This window comes from Mirounga leonina, unplaced genomic scaffold (assembly GCF_011800145.1).
Source record: "Mirounga leonina isolate KUSES-001 unplaced genomic scaffold, KU_Mleo_1.0 Mir_172, whole genome shotgun sequence".
In the NCBI taxonomy this organism is placed as follows: Eukaryota; Metazoa; Chordata; class Mammalia; order Carnivora; family Phocidae; genus Mirounga; species Mirounga leonina.
Genome location: NW_023270442.1, coordinates 16614284 through 16632129, shown reverse-complemented (window position 1 = coordinate 16632129; position 17846 = coordinate 16614284). Strand labels below are relative to the sequence as shown.

Genomic DNA, 17846 nt, shown 5'->3' with positions numbered 1-17846 from the left:
AATCAGAAATGTGAAGGGCCACAATCAGACTCCTCCCCTCCCCACATTCCGAGGAGCCCAGACAGCATTCCGCGCACCCCCCTACCCCGCCCCGCCAAACCCTTGGCTTGACCGGAATAGATAAAGCTGAGTGCACCTCTTTGCTTGACGGGATGAACCCCTTTTTAAAAGACAGTTCCAGAAAAATCGGTAATATTTAAATGTTCTAGAGAAAACAGGACCTTGCTGTGCAAAACAGTAGTAAACTGAGTTTTATGAGTTTCTATCACAAGCATATAAAATGCTTTACTGAAGCGACCACTGAACTGGAAAAACTCAGGAAAAATTACCCTGAATTCCATGTGAACACTCATAAATCTACCCCCCCTTCTCTCTCCCCAAAGCACAGTCTGCATAAAATCCATGTTCAACATCGGTTTTCCTCTTGCTTTCATGGCAACTCACAATACCACGTGCAGCCCAGCAAGCATGGACAGAAAAATCTCCCTTTGTGAAGCTCTTGTTAGTGGCAGAGTGTTACTGTAGAAGCAGAATCCAGGCTATCAGACAGAATCTCAGAACAAAGCTGACTGTTGCAAAGATATACTGGTCATTAATCCCAAAGGAAAAAGAAAGTAAAACCGGGAAATGCAACATGAAGAAAAGCTCAGCGGGATGGCCTAAGAAGATGATTTTGCAGTTTTGGATTATTTCATACACAAAAGCAGACGCTTGAACAGAATCATTTACAAGTTGGGTAAGACGGTCAAGATCCGCCAACGCTTACTTTTATATTTTGGTTGTATATAAAATTAGGTAATACCTACCTGAGACAAGCCCAAATGCACAGAAGCTGTTTCCGATATATACATGATTTTGCCATCAGATGCTACCACGAAAACAAATCCATCCAAAGTCTGTAAAAGAGAGTGCCAGGGGAAGAGGTGGTAGTTAATACAGTAGACTGAAATCTCATAATTGTACTGTCACTGAGGTGGAGGAATGTATAAAATATTATCATCCATACATAGTTGTTAAATGCAAAACGAGCCCAGGGCCATAAGAAGGATTCCAGGTTATAACACTGAAGGTTTAATTCCCGGGCCCAGGCTCTCAAATGCTTTTAAAGCATTTTAAAAACAATCTTATATCCACATCACAAAAATCATGCAAAACACTTGAGAACTCCTAACATGCTCAGTTTAAATGCAGTAGTTTTATTGTTTAGGGTTATTTTAGCACTTAGCACAAATCCGGAGTTCTATGGTACTTAGGGGGAAACCTACCACTATATAGACCATTTTATGTCATAATTGGCAGTCCTTTATACCACTAGGACATATGCTTTATTTGCCACAATTTTCTAGTTACCCCTAAGTACTATTTGAATAATAAATTCCGAACACTACCACTCCCCTGAAAATACCCGGTTATTTTAACAGACTATGTCTACAGAATTAACTACTTAGAATTTGCAAGAGATCAAGTAACCTTTGCAAAATTCAAGGAGAAAAAGTAGCAATTTCTGAAAAATTAAAACTACCTAAATGATACTGCCTAAGTTGGCTAGCCCTCAAAAAAATAAAGTAAAATTTTAGGAGCTAATTAAGACAAATAAAAAGGTAATGATTATATTTATATGTGGCAAGGATAAAAAGACTAAATTATTTTTGAAAAAGGAAACTGCATTTTTATTTACCCATTCATATTTTAGATCCAGAACCAAAGAAAAGCAATAAAGTTGGTGAAAGATCCATACAACCCACAATGCTGCCCCCATAAAAAATATTCCAAATTAATTTCTGGCCACAAATTCTATTTTTACAGCATGTAATTGAAACCAGATTACCTTCGGTTTTTCTAAATCTGCCCCCTTTTTGGAGTAGAAGTGAAACTTGAAAGATACATTCTGCCGTCTCAAATACAGTTTTACTGTAAAAATCCTTTGCCAACTAAACTATCACCACCCTAACCTACACTGAGGTTGAAATCAACATCTTGATTATAAGCCTTACTTTCTCGTTTCTAACTCAGCTACAAAATATTTTCCCAACTAAATTCCGTTTCAGAAATATAAACTATACAGCAATTTCTAAAGTTATAAGCGTTCTGGCACATTTTAAACTTTTGCTTAACTCCAAAATCATTAAAGAGATACATTTATTGAAACAGTATCTGACAGCCATATGAGAAAAAAAGAAGAAAATTATCATAATTAAATTCTGAACGTTGCCAGCAGTAGCTAAAAAAATAATATCGTTAATGGAAAATGTTGGGTATGTCTTCATAGCTTCCAATGACCTAATTCGCTTGAATGTATATTAATGGTAAACAAGCCCGTCGGCACAGCAGTCCGGAATTAAAGAAATGCACAGTGGAGGAACCTGTGCCCGCCAGGTTTTCACTGAGTTGTCCCTGATGTTAGTGTCACTTATAATATGTAGGAGTATCAAACAAGCAAACCACCACGCACGGAGCTGGAAGGAGCGAGTGGGTGAGCGCAGGGCGCGGGAAGGACTCCAAGAGCGCCATTTCCCCGCCTGGCTTCCACATCGTTCGCTTTCTGCTGTAAAAGCTTCAGGTATCAAATGTTCCCCGGGATCTTCTCTTCCCCGGAGCATGCATTAAAAAAAAGGGGGGGGGGAATCGTACTAGGACATTTGGGGAAAGGGATTTTGAAAAGATCCGCTTTTTTCAAAATGCGGTGTTCTTGGCTGACTTGCTGACCCAAGTCATTGCGTACTGCTGCCAACCTATTTTTTTTCTTGTAAAGAAAACACAAAATAGAAGGAAGAAATGCAAAACAGCTCTTGGTCAGCATTTTTTGATGGCAGAGACAAATGACAGGTGGGGGGTATGAATCGGGTCGTTGATGAGGCTCTGTAAAGGGCATTTGAAAGATTCGGAGACAAGAGGCATTGCTGTCCCCACCTAGCGCCAGCCGCTGACTTGGAAATGGCCGGTTGTGCGCACGCTTAGCCGGCCAGAGCCGCAGACACTGCGGGCCAAAGCCCAGGCCAGGAGCGGTTTACCAACCCTGGACTAAATGACTCCGAGCTGAGGGCTATAAGCGGCTGACCACAAACCAAGCAAGGGCTCCCTCCGTGAGCCAGGTGATCCCAGAGGCCACACCAGGTCCCGACCTGGAGCACTCAAGAACTGGAGGACTTGGGTTGAACCAGGCTCCAGCACTTGCTGTGTGACCTCAGGCATGTTGCTTAACCTCTCTGTGCCTCAATTTCCTCCTTTGAAAAAAATGGAGTTCAAAATAGAACCTACTCTAGGTGGGTGGTGATGCACCCTGATACAATAAGATTTAAAACAGAATCTGGTCATAGTAAACTCTCAATAAATGCTAACTGTTAATATTCTATTATAGATGCTGTCTTTTCTTGCACCCCCTCCAAACATACACGATTGTCAAAGGCTTTAGGACTGCCACACTCTGGCTCAGAGCCTCCGCTGGATCATTCCTTCTTTGGCTCAAGCGCCTGGCACAGCGTCTGTAACAGAGCAAGCGCTCCACAGAAGTTCGCTAAGGGAAGTGAGGTTGGAAAGAACCGCGTGCCCACTGGCGTCCTTAGGCCTAGGTCTGGTGAGCTGGTGAGTACTGGGGCTGGGACACGGTGACATGCCCGATGGGGGTGGGGCTGGCCAGAGGTTACTCTGAGCTGAGTCCACCCCCGGTCCCGGCCTCCAAAGAGGATGCACGGTCAGAGGGTGGGGAGGTAAACAATTGCCTCGAGGTCCAGCAGCTGCCTCTGGCCTCGGCGACTTCTGCAGCCTGATGGTGGCCTATGGATCCACCCTGGGCTCCTTGGGGAGGGACATCTCGAGACTGGAGTGGCGGGGTCAGAAGGGAGCCCCCACCCGGGCGCGGGTCATCGCCTTAGGCAGCGGCTGCGCTCCTCCCCCGCTCAAAGGAGCCTTACCTGAAGCAAGTGCGATCCCAGCTCCTTGGCGACGCTGTCCAGGGGCCCCGCGCGGCTTGGCTGTCCCCACGCGTCTCCTAAACCTGGACCGGGGAATAAAGCAAATCAGTAAAGGGCAGCGCCAATCGAGAGGCCCCACGCCCCGCAGAGCGCGCGGAACCTCCGCAGAGCGCGCGGAACCTCCGCACCGCGCGCCCTGGTCGGCCGGAATCCCGAGCGTCCCGCCTGCCGCCTCCTGGGCCCCTCAGGCCGCCGTCTGTGTTCTTGCCATCGCCCCTTTGCCCTGGATTAAAGAGAAAAAAAGGCCAGAGGAGATATTCCGGCCGAGGCCTCGGGTCCAAGCGCCCCCAGTGCGCGCTGAGCTCGCCAGGCCCATAGCTCCCGTGGGTCGCCCACGTGCTCACGGCTCCGAAATTGCCGTTTTATTTGAAATGCCATAAAGTAATCTAATCTGCTTTGAAACCTGCCATCCTCGAAGCCAAACGGGGATATCGATTTGACCTGTAAATAGTCCCCCAAGGACCCTCCCTCACTCCCTCCCTTCACTGTGTCGCCGGCAACTATGCATTTTCCTAAAGACAAGCCCAGACGAAATGTCCTAGCCGTCCAGGAGGCAGCTTTTTCTGCATAAAAAAAAGTTTTTTGTTTTTTGGTTTTTTTTAAACCTCACGTAATCCCTCGGACTCCCCAGCCCTCAGAGGCGCCTCGGGAGCGCGGTCCCTCTTCCGATCCTAGCGCTCCAGCTTGGGAAGGGTTTACCTGGGGCCTTCCCCAGAACAAGCTCCTAACGGACCCGAAGCGGGGCGGGGGAGGGGCCGAAGGCGGTGGGAGTCTTGTAGGTACTGACGATAACTGGAAGGTATCTGCCACATAATTAGGGTTCCCCAGTTCTTAACTGCCCCCCCAAAGACATCCTGCTTCTCCCCCACCACCTCCCTGAAGCTCGCAAGTGTTTCAGAAAGCGCACCAGGGGAAAGGTGGCCCGGCTCAGCGAAGCCTCCTCTCCTGTGTCCCCGGCTCTGCTGCGTTACCCCAGAAATCCCAGGCTTTCTTCTGCGTATTCCGGAGAAAGTAGAAAAGCCGGGTGAGGTTTCAGCGCTAAGTGCCGGGTGGGAGAACCCTCAGCGGCTACTTGGAGTCCTTCTGCTTCGGGCCGGGCCAGCAACTGTCCAGTTAGCGCCACCGCCCAGGCGCGACGTGGAGAAGCCGGCGACTGCTGTCCTCAGCCTGCGCCCCATTGCCTCCAGCGGAGAAGGCGGCCCCAGGCTCCAGGCCCACTCGTGCACCGGCTGCCACCCCTGCGGGGTGAGCTGTGGGTCCCGCTGCCCGCACATCGGTTATCCTCCCTTCCTGCAGGCCAGACCGGCCCCTGCCCGCTGCGTGCGGGGAGTGCGGGACACGAAGCCAGAGCGGGATGCGCGGGATGGGGAACCTCGCCTAGTCTCAGCGAATTTGGGGACCATTCCCCGGGACCACAAAACTCCTCCAAGCGGACTGCGGCGAGTGGGTGGCCTGGAAAGTCCCCGCTTAGGCACTCTGGGTCTCCCTGCGCTGTCCCCGCAGGTGTTAGGAAGCACAGCTTCTGGAGGCCTCTGCCCCAAGCACGAGGGAAGCGCCGGGCCCCAGAGCCCCTCAGGGCCCAGGCCCCCCAAGAGGCTTTGGAGACCCTTCCCTGCAAACTCTGTTCGGCAAAAAAGGGATGACCTTTAATTTCTCCTCCTCAGCTGTAGGAATTAGGGGCTTATCCTGGTCTCCCCATAAGGAAGTGACTAAATTCCACATATCCTGATCCCCCAAACAGGATCACAGCCCCTCAGCCTCCACAGAGGTGTCTTCTTAACCCCAGGAAATTACTGTCTGCCCAATTTCACTTCCAAGGATGACCACAGTGACCATAATAGGGCACCACTGGCTCTCACCAGCAGGTCCTCCCCCAGCCCCCATCTGTGCAGGATGGCTTGGTGGGGTCAACGTTTACTCCGTTATTAAAAACCCTGGGACTTGAATGAAAAAATAATTTAATAAAGACCCAGGAATCCTGATTTCTGAAAATGGACAACCGTGCCCTGGTAACTGTCCTTTACCCAACTCCTGGGTCCTTTCCCTGGTTTGCACCACACTAGCCTTGCCTGGCTCAGCAGGAAAAGTGAACTTGGCCTTCCAGATTAGGCTTCTTGCAGTGTCCACAGCCAGGTGACCTGGGGAAATCTGTACCTCCGGGAAAGGGGCAGACCCAAACCAGACTTCCCTGCCCAGCTCTCCCAAAAGCCTTGTGGAAGGCTCTGGCCTTTCCAAAAGTGCACTGGGTACACAGAACAATTTTTCATATAATTCAAATACCCGGATACTTCAAAAGAGCCTGTTCTCTTATATCATAATTTTCCCCATAATTTCCTGACACCTCTGCTTTGCTGGCAGATCTTCGAGCCCCGCATCAGGGCTCCCTGCTCCGCAGGGGCCCTGCTTCTCCCTCTCCCACTCCCCCTGCTTGTGTTCCCTCTCTTGCTGTGTCTCTCTCTGTCAAATAAATAAATAAAATCTTAAAAAAAAAAAAAAAAAGAAAAAGAAACCTCTGTGGGTGAGACCTTTTCACTCCACCCATAAAAATCTACTTTGGGGGGCGCCTGAGTGGCTCAGTCGTTAAGCGTCTGCCTTCGGCTCAGGTCATGATCCTAGGGTCCTGGGATCGAGCCCCGCATTGGGCTCCCTGCTCAGCGGGAAGCCTGCTTCTCCCTCTCCCACTCCCCCTGCTTGTGTTCCCTCTCTCGCTGTGCCTCTCTCTGTCAAATAAATAAATAAAATCTTAAAAAAAAAATCTACTTTGGGCTAAACGCAGAGACTAAATAGGTAAGGTTTGTAACAAGAACCAAAAAATGGTCTTGGTACTTGTAAAGCCACATATATCCCCCCAAAAGTGAGGCGCCGGGCACGTGGCCCTTATCTGGACCTAACAAAGGGCTTTATTTGTTTGAGAAATGAGGGGAGACAGGTAAGACTGAGCTAAGCCCCTCCAAGGTTATCAGTGACCTCATCTGGTCCTGGGAGCACCCACCTTCCACTGACTGTGGGGGGAGCAGCCGGATGGCGGGGAGCACCCCAAGCCTGGCCTGTGGTTCCCCTGCCAAGGTTTGCTATCCTAATTGCCCTACATGTGTCAGCAGGGAAATCCACTGCGAACTCCCTCCTACTGGGAATCCAGATGGCCAGGTTATGTGGGGAGGAGGCCAGCCACTGGGTCAGAAGAGAAAGGGAGCCAGGAATCCCCTTTCCCCCTCTGCCTCTGAGGGTTTGTGGGTACCTGCACCTTAGTATCCACACTTGGCTACTTGGCTGACCGGCTGTTTGGCTTAAACCTTACCAGGCTCTCCTGCCACTGAAGCTATCTAAATATGGTCCCGCCTCTCTGGGTGCTCAGTTAGTCAGTCAACAAACAGCTGTTGAGCACCTGCTGTGCAACCCCAGAGAAAGGGTCTGGAGTTTGATAAGAACTCCTGGGATGGACAGCGGTTTCTGGAAGGCAGCCTTGGGTATCTGACGTGGTGACAAGAACACTCCTCGCAGGGATCTTGTGAAAACTAAACGGGGTTAATAGGGGACCATCTGACCCTGCCACCACCCATCCATGGAGAATTGGATCTGGGATTGAGAAAAATCCAGGACAGACCTTTCTGGAGCTCCCAGGGGACACAAGGGGGATCTCACCTCCTTCTGCCCCCACTCCCCAGCTGGGCCAGTCTGGATGGTCTGATCTCCAGCAAGTGCCCTGACCTCTAACCTTTATTTCTCAACTCTAAAGTGGGGGGTTTTGTAGGATTAAATGAACTAAACCAGAGGGTGCTGAGCAAAGCGCTGGGTCCCCTGGAACGCGGTGGTGCCTCAACGGCCTTGGTCCAGCCTTCTCTTGCCTTCCCACTCCTTCCATGCCTACTAGCCCCTTGCCGGGGGAGGAATCGTGTCATTGCGGAGCGTGGCCTCTTGAGAATCGTGGGCCATCTGAGGACACAAGGTCACACGGGCTGACTGCAGACTACTCCAAAGTCGAGAAGGGTGTGCGGGGGCTGAGCGGGGGGCTGAGCGGGGGGCTAAGGGCTGGCTGCTCGGCTTCTCCACCGCGACACCCCCCGCCCCAACGCAAGGGAGACGGCGTGGAAGGCCGGTCGGCCCGCGGGTATTTACAACCGGCTTTCGGAGCATTACCGGCCGCGGGGGCGGCAGGCTCAGGGGCTCGGGTCCAGGGCTACCGGGCGAGGTTGTAACGCGGGCGCTGGGGGCCGGGCTGCCGCCTCCCACTCTAGGGGAGCCCAGAGCTGGCGCTCCTTGCTCGCTCGACTCCAGGACCATGTAAACGCTCACGGTTCTGGGGCTCCTCCGAGCACGTCAGCTTCCGGCCTTGGAATGCTTCGTTCTGTCCGGGGTCCCCGAGAAGCCCGGCCTTCGGACCCTTTTCCAAACCCACGGTCGCCCAGCGGGCGGGGACCAGGGCGTGAAGGGGGGTTGTGGGGACGCGCCAAGAAGGCCTCCCCGGGCCCGGCCGAGCGCGGAAGGGGGGGGCTTCCAGCCTGGCCTCGCCTGGCCGCCGGCCAGAGTACGTGCTCAGACAACAGACGCGAGGCCCGGCCCCCCGCACCCCCCACCCCGCGCCTAACGCTGAGACCTCGGAGGCTGGGACGGAGGCCCGGCCGCGGCCCGCACGGAGGAGCGCGCGGGGCCCGGCGCCGCCCGGAGCGGCTTCCCCGCCGCGCCTCCGAGCGCCCCGGCCGCCGCCTGGGTTCTGGCCGCCGGGGGCTGAATGTGCGGCTCGCGCGCGCTCCGGTTCCTGCCTGGAACCGCCGGGGGCCCCCGCACCCCGGAGTTCCCTTCACCGCCGCCCACAGCTCACAGCAGGCTGCTCGGCGACTGTGGGCTTTCCCTCCCGGAGCGATGCGGAGAGGGTTGTAAAGCTCCACGTTATTCTAAAAAATAAGTTTGTTTTTTTGTTTTTGTTTGTTTGGTTTTTTTTTAAAGATTTTATTTATTTATTTGAGAGATAGAGAATGAGAGAGAGCAAGCACATGAGAGGGGGGAGGATCAGAGGGAGAAGCAGGCTCCCCGCCGAGCAGGGAGCCCGATGCGGGACTCGATCCAGGGACTCCAGGATCATGACCTGAGCCGAAGGCAGTCGCTTAACCAACTGAGCCACCCAGGCGCCCTGTTTTCTTTTTTTAAATCTACATTATTTCGGGCTTCGGTAGAGAAAGGGCTCGGGTCTGTCTAGGTTTAGGGCGGGTATGTTCTCACCAAACCGTCTAAATCAAAGCGTTTCCATTCCCAACAACAATTTCTAGCCGTCTGCCTGAATCTAAACCCAGACATTCCACCACTGGAATGATTCCGGCCTCAAACCCCCGTTATTGTTGTGTGAGGATAACAGTGTTGCACTCCCTTCCCCTGCTTTCAGCCGCACCTGTCCAGAGTCTTCAGGTCTGGGAAAGGAGGAGGAGGGGCTGTGTTCTCCTTGAGGAAGTCAGCCTCAGTTTCTAGTTCCATTCCTCAGCTGGGACCACGGGCCAGTCCCTCCTGTCCCTACCCCACGGCTGGGGGTCAAATCCGACTCCGGAATCCTGGCTCCTGGGAAGGAGTCTAAGCCACCGGATTGGCCTTGTGTTCCTGCCGCTCTGACTCGGGCTTCCTGAGGCCCAGTGTACATCACCTGAGGGAGAAACTTGTCCTGCGTCCTGCCTGGGATGGTCACCAAGTAGCTATGGCCAGAGAGCAGCAGAGTTCTCCCACCTGGTGCCTCTGTGTTTCCAAAGAAACACCAGGAAGGCCACAAAGCAAAGAGGACAGGCAGATCATGGGCCCCAGCCCTTCCCTGAGCCCTGCGTGCACCAGGCCTTCCCGGCCACCAGTGAACACATGGAGTTTTGGGTTCTGAGTCCACTTCCAAAGCCGGCCTTGCTTTCCTGCCCTCTTCCCTGGCTTCCTCTCATTTCTTAGCTATTAAGCGGGGGCGGGGGGGGGGCCCAGAAAATAGCAGGTCTTCTAACTGCAGACGGTGAGTCCCAGAGGCGCACAGAGTGGGGACACTCTGCCATCTAAGCCATGCCTAGTTCAGGAAACACTCGCACTCCCAGGACGAAGTGACTGGAGTAAGAACATGTTAGATTTCCGCCTCCTCACCCTTAATCCCAGGAACCTGGTACAGCTATGGAGTTCTTAATAGGCCCATTTTGCAGACAAGGATGGGGAGTCTAGTGGGGCAGCTTCACAGAGCACAACCTTGAACGGCTGTAAAAATTGCCAGCACTGCCAATGCCAGTCTGACCTCCGTGGGGAGTGTCCACCTTGGCTCCTATGCCTCTTTCTGCCCCGGGGCGGGGGGACTCCTCCGAGCTCCTCTATCTGTCCTCTGGCCCAGGTGGTCTCAGGATGAAAGGAGCCATGGGCAGCGAGAGGACAGGCGGCGGCCAGCGGCCACAGCAGCGACCTCCTGCTCTTGCCCTTGGTGTAGGACCCTGGAAAGGGCCCGTCCCTCTCTGGCCTCAATTTCCTCAGGGACTGAGGATTAGTTGGGGATGCCCGTGGTTCCTTTGGACTGTGCTATGCATTTTCTGACTCCCAAAGTCCTAACTTGGCCTTGGCGTCTAGATCCTTCTTCACCCAGGTATCCCTCTTGCTCCGGGACTACGGAACAGCGGGACCAAGCTCGAGATACCGGTTTCACTTGGCATCTTTCAGTCCGCAGCCAGCCGAGAGTCGGAGCAGATCCGGGAGGTGCTGCCACCGTGCAGGCCTGCATTGGCCCTAAACCTCCCTGATGCTGACACCCAGATCCAGGCGGCCCCCCAGGCCCTACTCCATTCCCCCCGGCGCACACCTAGGCTCGAGAACAGAGGCTAAAATCAGTTACAGCACAGGCCGCCCTCAGGAGCTACCGGAATGGCGAGTGAGTTATTTTGCATAATTGAGGTCTCTCTCTAAACGCCTCCTTCTCAGCCCAGGCACCCCACTTTACAACTCTGTGCCCCAGACTGACTTGAGGGGAGCAGCGCCACCGCCCAGAGCTGCAGGCCCCAGGCCTCTGAATGAAGTGAGGAGTCCTGGGTCTCCCAGTCCACCCATGTAGGCAAGTGCCCCCCTCCCTGCTCAGGCCCTGCTGGAGGGGGGGTCAGCGGGGGAGCCGGTCGGGACCACTGCCTTCTCCCTTTCCCCCCCATCAGTCTAGACCCAGAGGTTCAGGGCCATTTCCAAAACTCTAGGGCCAAACAATTATCTCCAGGCCCCTCCCTGAGTTCCAACTTCGACAGTCACCCCCAAGAGGCATCCAGGCCACCCCTCAACCAGACCACACTACCCAACAAAGCACAAGGGCCTGGTGCTCGAGTCCTGGACCATCTCTGCAAGCCCACCTCTGCAAAGGGTTCAGGACCACGTAATTCTGGGCTCAAAGGCCTTGGAGACTCACTTCCCAGAGTTAAAACACCCAGATTCAATTCTTAAAAATCTGCAGAAGAAGTACACCCACCACTTCCCAATTTTTAGCAGGCTTTCCTGGAAATTCTCCAAACAATAAATGGCTTACAATTAGCCCTCTTTCTTCAGGCCTCCCTTTCTAATTTCTGGCTTACTTGAAATCATTGGTAACAAATCATTTAATATTCCAGTCCTGGCTTCTAATGTGTTTATTTCCAGTGGGGAGGTGAGAGGAGGCCAGGGTCCTGTCCTGGTTCCCCACCTGCTTGCAGCATGCAAATTAAGAAACAGCTCACTGGGGTGGGGGGGATAGATAAAAAGAAAGAAAGAAAGAAAAACAAAAAACGGGCTCACCACCACTCCTTCCGGGGTGGGAAGGAGACTCGACCCTTGTAAAACCCAATTCTCTTTTAATTTTAATTTTAATTTTCTACTTCTCTGGTAGAGGGGTCACCACCCTTGGGCTCACTAATAGTGACCACCCGCTTGACAACTTCAAGTAGGAGAGGCTGGAGTGGGGCACGTCTTTATAGTGGGGTCGGAAAAGGAAAGAAGGAAAAGGAAAGAAGGTGTATGGGGCTAGGGTGGAGGTACAGGTCACAGGCTCTTGCACCAGGGAGGAAAGGGCTGGAGGCTGCATGGCCCAGCTGGGAGGCAAGGGCTACGGCTAGCTTTGGGGGCGGGGAGGGGGGGCTAGACTCCCCGGCCAGCTGTGATTCAGGGCTGCAGGTCACGCTGGGCGACAGGCCCTCTGAGCCCTGGAGGCAGTGTGAAGTGCAGCTCCAGACCCAGAGCCAATTACTTATAACAGGCTTAGGGGCAACCAACGCAAAGGTCAAGCTTACTGGCTCCTGGCTGGTCGCCGGCCAGGCGCTTTAATGGAGGCAGCCTGCACCCAAAGGACACCTGTCGCTGCAGTGCAGCCACCTTCCGTGTCCTGCAGCTGAAGTTGTGTCTACTTCCCCACCGGCTTCTGGAGCTCCACACGGCGCTAGGGGCTCCTCAGCCCAGAAGTCTTGGAGTGCCCAGCAGGCCCCCCGTGCAGTGTCTCAGCCCAGGGTCAGAATCTCTCGCGCCAGGCTGCAGCCACCCTGTCTGGGGACAGAGATGCTGAAAGGTGATCGGTTGAGAAACACCAGGACACCAAAAGGAACGCTGTGGTGACCAGGCCTCCCCAGCCCTGTTGCTCAGAAGTGCCCAGCCCAGCAGCCATGGTCACCCGCAGGCCATGTGCTAGCAGGGAATGCTGGCCAGCACGCCATTACTTACCACCGGAGTCTGCTGGACCCATGGGTCCTGGTGCCCCTTGCCTACCGTGGCACCTGCCCCTCCGGTTTATAATTCCAATCAGGAAAAGAAGACTGTGTTCTGGCCTGCCTGCCATTTTTCTTCTAGTCCCCTCTCTGGCCTGCAGGTTTTCAGCTCACCTACTTTCGGTCTCTCCTACCCTGACCTGCCCTGCCCAGGCCAAGGGAGCAAAGAAGAGGCAGCCAGAGAGGCCCAAATCTGAGGCCCGGGCCCCAAACAAGTGCCCTGCTCATGGCTAGGGCCTTCAGGGCCTGGGCCTCCGGGCGCACTCCGCTCTCTCCCAGGCCAGGAGCAGCAAGCACGGCTCACCTTCGGCTGGGGTGCTCACACTTCCCCTCCCAGAAAAAGAGATACGAATGAAAGAAGGAAAAAATAAAAGGTAGAGTTAAAGACATGAAGAAAAAAGAAAAGAAAAGGAAAGAAACGAAACGAAACGAAAAGAAAAGGAGGGAAACCAGAATGGACCAGCATGATCACAAAACAATTCCTGATTCGCCGGGTCCACACTTGGGCCAGAAGACGGTCTAGTCCCCACGGCGCCAACACCCTGGCTCCTCTCTCCAACAGGAGCCGAAGCTCCCGGCGCGGCCTCCCCAAGACTCCCTGGCACTAGCGCTTCAAGCCAGCTCCAGCTCCCCGCTTGGGCCGAGGCTCTCGGCCGCCCACCTGCGGCCTCACCTTCGGGGAAGACGGCCCGCATCTTCAAGTAGCTGGTGGTGAGTCGGATGATAGACGCCTTGTCCAGCTGCGAGGTGATGGCCGACGGCAGCGGGAGCAGCTTGGCCAGCTCATAAAACTCGCCATTTTCCTTCTCCCTCCTGGTCTTGGCCGCATTCTTGGACTTCTCCTTCATCGCGCCTCGGCTCCGGGCATATTAGACCCGGCCGTGCTCCAGGCCCTCGGAGCCCCGCTCCGGCTGCAGCGGCGGCGATGGGGAAGGGGACTCCGGGAGCCAGGTGAGTCTGGGGCAGCGCCCGGGGCAGGTGCGCGGGGCAGGCCTGGGGCACCGAGAAGCCTCTCCGCCGCCGCTGGGCCCCGGAGCTCGGCGCAACCCAGCGGCGCAGCTGCGCGCTCTGCCCGCCGCCCCGGGCGCAGCCTCCTCCGGGCTGTACTGTCCCGCGGTGCCCAGAGCCCGACTTCCCGCTCGCTTCTGCTCGCTCTTCCTTTCTCGCTCCTGTCTTCTCGCGTCTCGGCCTTCCTTAGGAGGTGGAGAGTAGCCAGCGAGGAGGCAGCGGTGCCGCTTAGTCCTTGATCGAGTGTTCGTACCCGCTGCCGAGAGGCCCCTCCGGACTGGAGGGCGGCATGGGCGGCGGCGGCCGCGGAGCCATGGAGCGGGAGGGGAGCGGAGGGGAGCTGGGGCGGAGGCGGCTGGGGCCCGGCCCGGGCGCGCTCTCCTGCCCTCCCTGGCGGTTCCCTTTGCCTGGAGCCGCGGCGCCCGGAGCCCGCGATCTGTCGCGAGCCGCAGCAGCTCCGCGGTCCACGTGCGACCGAGCCGCGTTTGTTTATGGCGGACCCGCCTTCGGGCGGAGCACTCGGCCGCCGCGGCCCGGGGGGCGGGGGGGGGGCGGGCGGGGGGGAGGGACCGCGGCGGGGGCGGGGGCGGCGAATCTCGCCTCCCGACCCCGCCGCGGCCCCGGAGTCACAGGCGCGCCTCCGCGTCGCGGCGTCCAGGGACTCTCCCAGGAGAGGCCCGCGCGCTCCCGGCCTCGAGGAAGTCTCGGTGAGTGCACACGGCACGCCGTGGGGACCGGCTCCGGCCAGCGGGCCGCGGGACCTGGGCGCTAGGATGGGCGGTGGGGAGCAGCGGAGGAGGGACGGAAGCGAGGGAGGGATGCCCAAGCCTCCTCTGTGGCTCCCAGACAGGTCCTGGGAGCGCGCGGCCGAGGGCAGGCGGCTTGACCCTCCGGCTCGTGCTCTTCGAGTCCTCCGGGCCTCCCGCAGGTCCCGCGCCCTCACGTCCCCACTTTGCAGGTCCGAGGGCCGAAAGGGGGCAGGCCCGAAGGGAAGACCCCCTTCCTCAGGAAAGAGCGGGAGAGAGCCTCTGCCCCGTCTGCCCTTTCTCTCCTCGAAACACAGGAGCGAAAAAAGATCGGCGCCTTCGCGGAGGGGCTGCAGGCCGCGGGGACGCGCGGGCCAGACGAAAGGAGGGGACCGGGGAGCCGAGCCTAGACGCCAGGCCTCGCCCAGGGCGGCGGCGGCGGCGGGCACAGGGTCCAACAGTCCCCGCTCCTGCAGCCCGACTCTGTGCAGCCGGAATTTTGGGGACTCGCGGCTGGGGCGGGTACTTCAGGCCGGGGGTGGCCGAGCTCGAGTAATCGAGTGAGCCTTGATAGGAGCCAAGGTGGTGGCCCCGGAAGCCCTTGGAGTGGGGAGGCACACTTGGAGATGCAGCCATAGGGCGTCCTGGTGCCTTCCCTCCGGGCCACACTGGGCCGCAAGAGTCCTCCTACCCCACTCTCACGCCACCCCCCGCCCCAGATCTGCGCCTGCAACCCCGGGAGGGCTCTCCTCCAATCCCCGACGGTCGCACCGACCCTCGCCCTTCTAGCGGTTTGAATACTGCGGTCACCGCGCGGATGTGCACGCTGGGAGGACGCCAGCTTCTCCCGCGCGTGGGGTCAGAGGGCAGCTGCAGTGGACTCGGGGCACGGGGTCTTGCGGGTCCCTCGACCGAGTCCCGCAGACTGTACGACTGTGGGGCGCCTGATACTGAGGTGGGCTAGCGGAAGCGGAGAGACGCCGGGCTGCGGCGCTCCGCGCTAGGATCTCCGTTTTCAGCGGCCACCGCTCTCCCTCCCGGCCGGGTCGGAGCCTGCTGCTCCGCGCACTCACTGACCGGGGACCCGCCTCCCTCCCTCACGCCTGGGGTGGGGGGCGAGAAGAGGACCACCAACCCTGCTGCGGGCGCTCCTGACCTTTTCTGGGGATCCCTTTGAAGGGACGCCGTTGAAGGCGTCTTAGCTCCCTCGGTGGGCAAGACCGTGTGCGCAGACTCCGGCTTGGTCCCCGCAGCCCCGCGCCCTGCGGAACCCACAGCCTTGACCTTGGCTCCCGGGGCTGGCGCTCCGAAACCACCGAGCAGCGCGAGTTTCGGAGTTGGTGCCCCCCGCCCCCAAGCAACTGCGGAGCGCAGCACTTTCCCTTGGAGTTTTGCATCTAGGAGCACTTTCCTGTTTCCAAAGGTGCGTGCGGAAGGGTCTGGACGGCGCGCGAGCGGTGAGGGTGCGCAGTACCCAAACGCAGGGCGTGGGGCCCGCTTCACTGCCCGGGATCTCGCGCCTGACTGCGCAGACTGCTGTCGTCTTGAGGCTTCCCGGAGAACGGACTCCAAGAGGCAGGGACTGCCGCCTGAGGGCTGGGCCCCGCCGAAGGCTGCTCAGGCTGCCTTTGAGTATGCTCCGGCATTTTCCTGGCTTCGGGAGGATTTAACGTTCCCCTCACCCCCACGATTTCCGATCCCCAATTACGGACCCGAGAGAATTCCTCCTAGGCTTGAAAGGGATTACTCAGATCGCAGGAACATGGCTAAGTGGAAGTGGGAGAGACCCAGCAAGTAACAGAAACTTTTCTTAAACCAAATTTCCCGGATTTTCCGGGAAAGCGTATATGAGATCTCGTCATCTCATCTTCACAGCAGCTGTTCTCGCATCAGCAGGACGGGTCCGAATCGCGGGGTTCGAGAAGTAGCACAACGGAGCGTTTGAAGACTCGTAGAATTGGGGGTATGGGACTAAAGCCTGCCTCAGCAGACAGCGAAACGGGCATTGTATATCCCCCCGACACATTCATTCAAGATACACACACACACACACCGCGATGGGTCTGAGCTCCCTCCCACGCCCCCATCACCGAAAGTACCCAACATACTTGCAAGCAGACCTCGAGGTTTCCTGGGTGGTAAGGATAGTGACTTCTGCGTGGAAGAGTGAAAGAAGAACGATCCCCTCCCCAGGGCGTGCCTGTCCCAGAGCGTGCCTGTCCCAGAGCTCTTTCTACCAGAAGGAAAGCCTAGGACCCCTATTACACTTAGAAGGGACACCCACAGGCTCTGTGTAAAGTGGGAAAAGCATTAAATAGGTGCTTATTAGAATGATCTGGGCATCAGCGGTGGCCGCTGGCAGGGACACCTGCTGCGTGTCCCTTGCTCCAGGGCTCCTAGTCTATGCTTTGGGGCTAACTCCGAGTGCCTCCCCCAGAGCAGAGAGGGGCCTGCAGGGGAGAAGTATAACAGCCACGAAAGACCCTGAAGTCTGGGCATCCCCCCAAAACAGGAGTTCCCCTGCGGGCCTGGAAGGAGCCTGCAGAATCTAGAATGAAGGAAGGCTGGGGGGCAGGAAGAGGGCTTGTGGGGGGGTGACCCACATATTGAGGTCAGCAAGCTTCCGGAGTATGGCGTGTTCACCAGGCGCCCCCACCCCCAGTCCTGCTTTGCACGCTTTGGCGCACCCCGAGGTGCACCAGCACGCCTCTACATACCCCCCACCTCTTAGAAATTTTCCATTAGGAAACTGATCTGGAAGAAATTGAGGCCCCAAGAGGAAAGGGGCGGGCCCAGGCCGCCCCACATCTGCTTGGATTTTCCGCTTCAGATGCTCCACAAGTGTTTTTCCCCAGGCCGCGCCCGGCGCCTACCTGAGGCCCATCCCCCGCGGAAACCGACTTTCGAGTGAGATCAAGGGGGAAACGCGCAGATGTTCTACCGCGGATGGGCTCCCGGAGAGGCTGCTGCCTTGGCAGAAGGGGATCAGAGACTTTGCCACGAAGGAGGTGGGGGCGGGGAGAGAACTCCTACCATCCCTAGCACCGTGGGGGAGATGGTGCCGAACCTCTCATGTGACAGCTAAGGAGAGCTCCAACCGCTGGAGCAAAACGAGGCAACCGAAAATCCAGGACTAGAGAGATTCGAATCTATTCAATTTATAAGCCTTTGTCTACACAATTAGCAAGATAAGGTTACTCCAGAAGTTCCCGCTTGCGTCTAGCATCACGTATATGACTATCATGGCTAGGAGGCGTTTTGGGTCTGAGCTATCCGAAAGAGTACTCTGATTTTTCACTCCCCATAGAGCTATTACCAACTTTTCCTGGAGTCATCGCTATGGCAAGAGAGGATCAGAGGACAATTCTAATATCGCTCCTCATTGTTTAAAAGTAATTCAAGGTAGCCAGAGCTAT

The 17846-nt window shown here is 56.3% G+C and overlaps 1 protein-coding gene across 1 annotated transcript in view; it reads right to left on the bottom strand.

Moving 5' to 3' along the window:
• Positions 1-14141, bottom strand: part of SIM2 (SIM bHLH transcription factor 2) — a 46689-nt gene extending 32548 nt beyond the window's left edge. The window contains exons 1-3 of the mRNA XM_035017672.1: positions 13350-14141; positions 3912-3994; positions 807-896 (exon numbers count right to left, since the gene is read on the bottom strand). Coding sequence (XP_034873563.1) covers positions 807-896; positions 3912-3994; positions 13350-13524 — 348 coding nt within the window. The 5' untranslated portion in view covers positions 13525-14141. The remainder of the gene's footprint in view (positions 1-806; positions 897-3911; positions 3995-13349) is intronic.
• Between the last annotated feature and the right edge of the window lie 3705 nt (positions 14142-17846).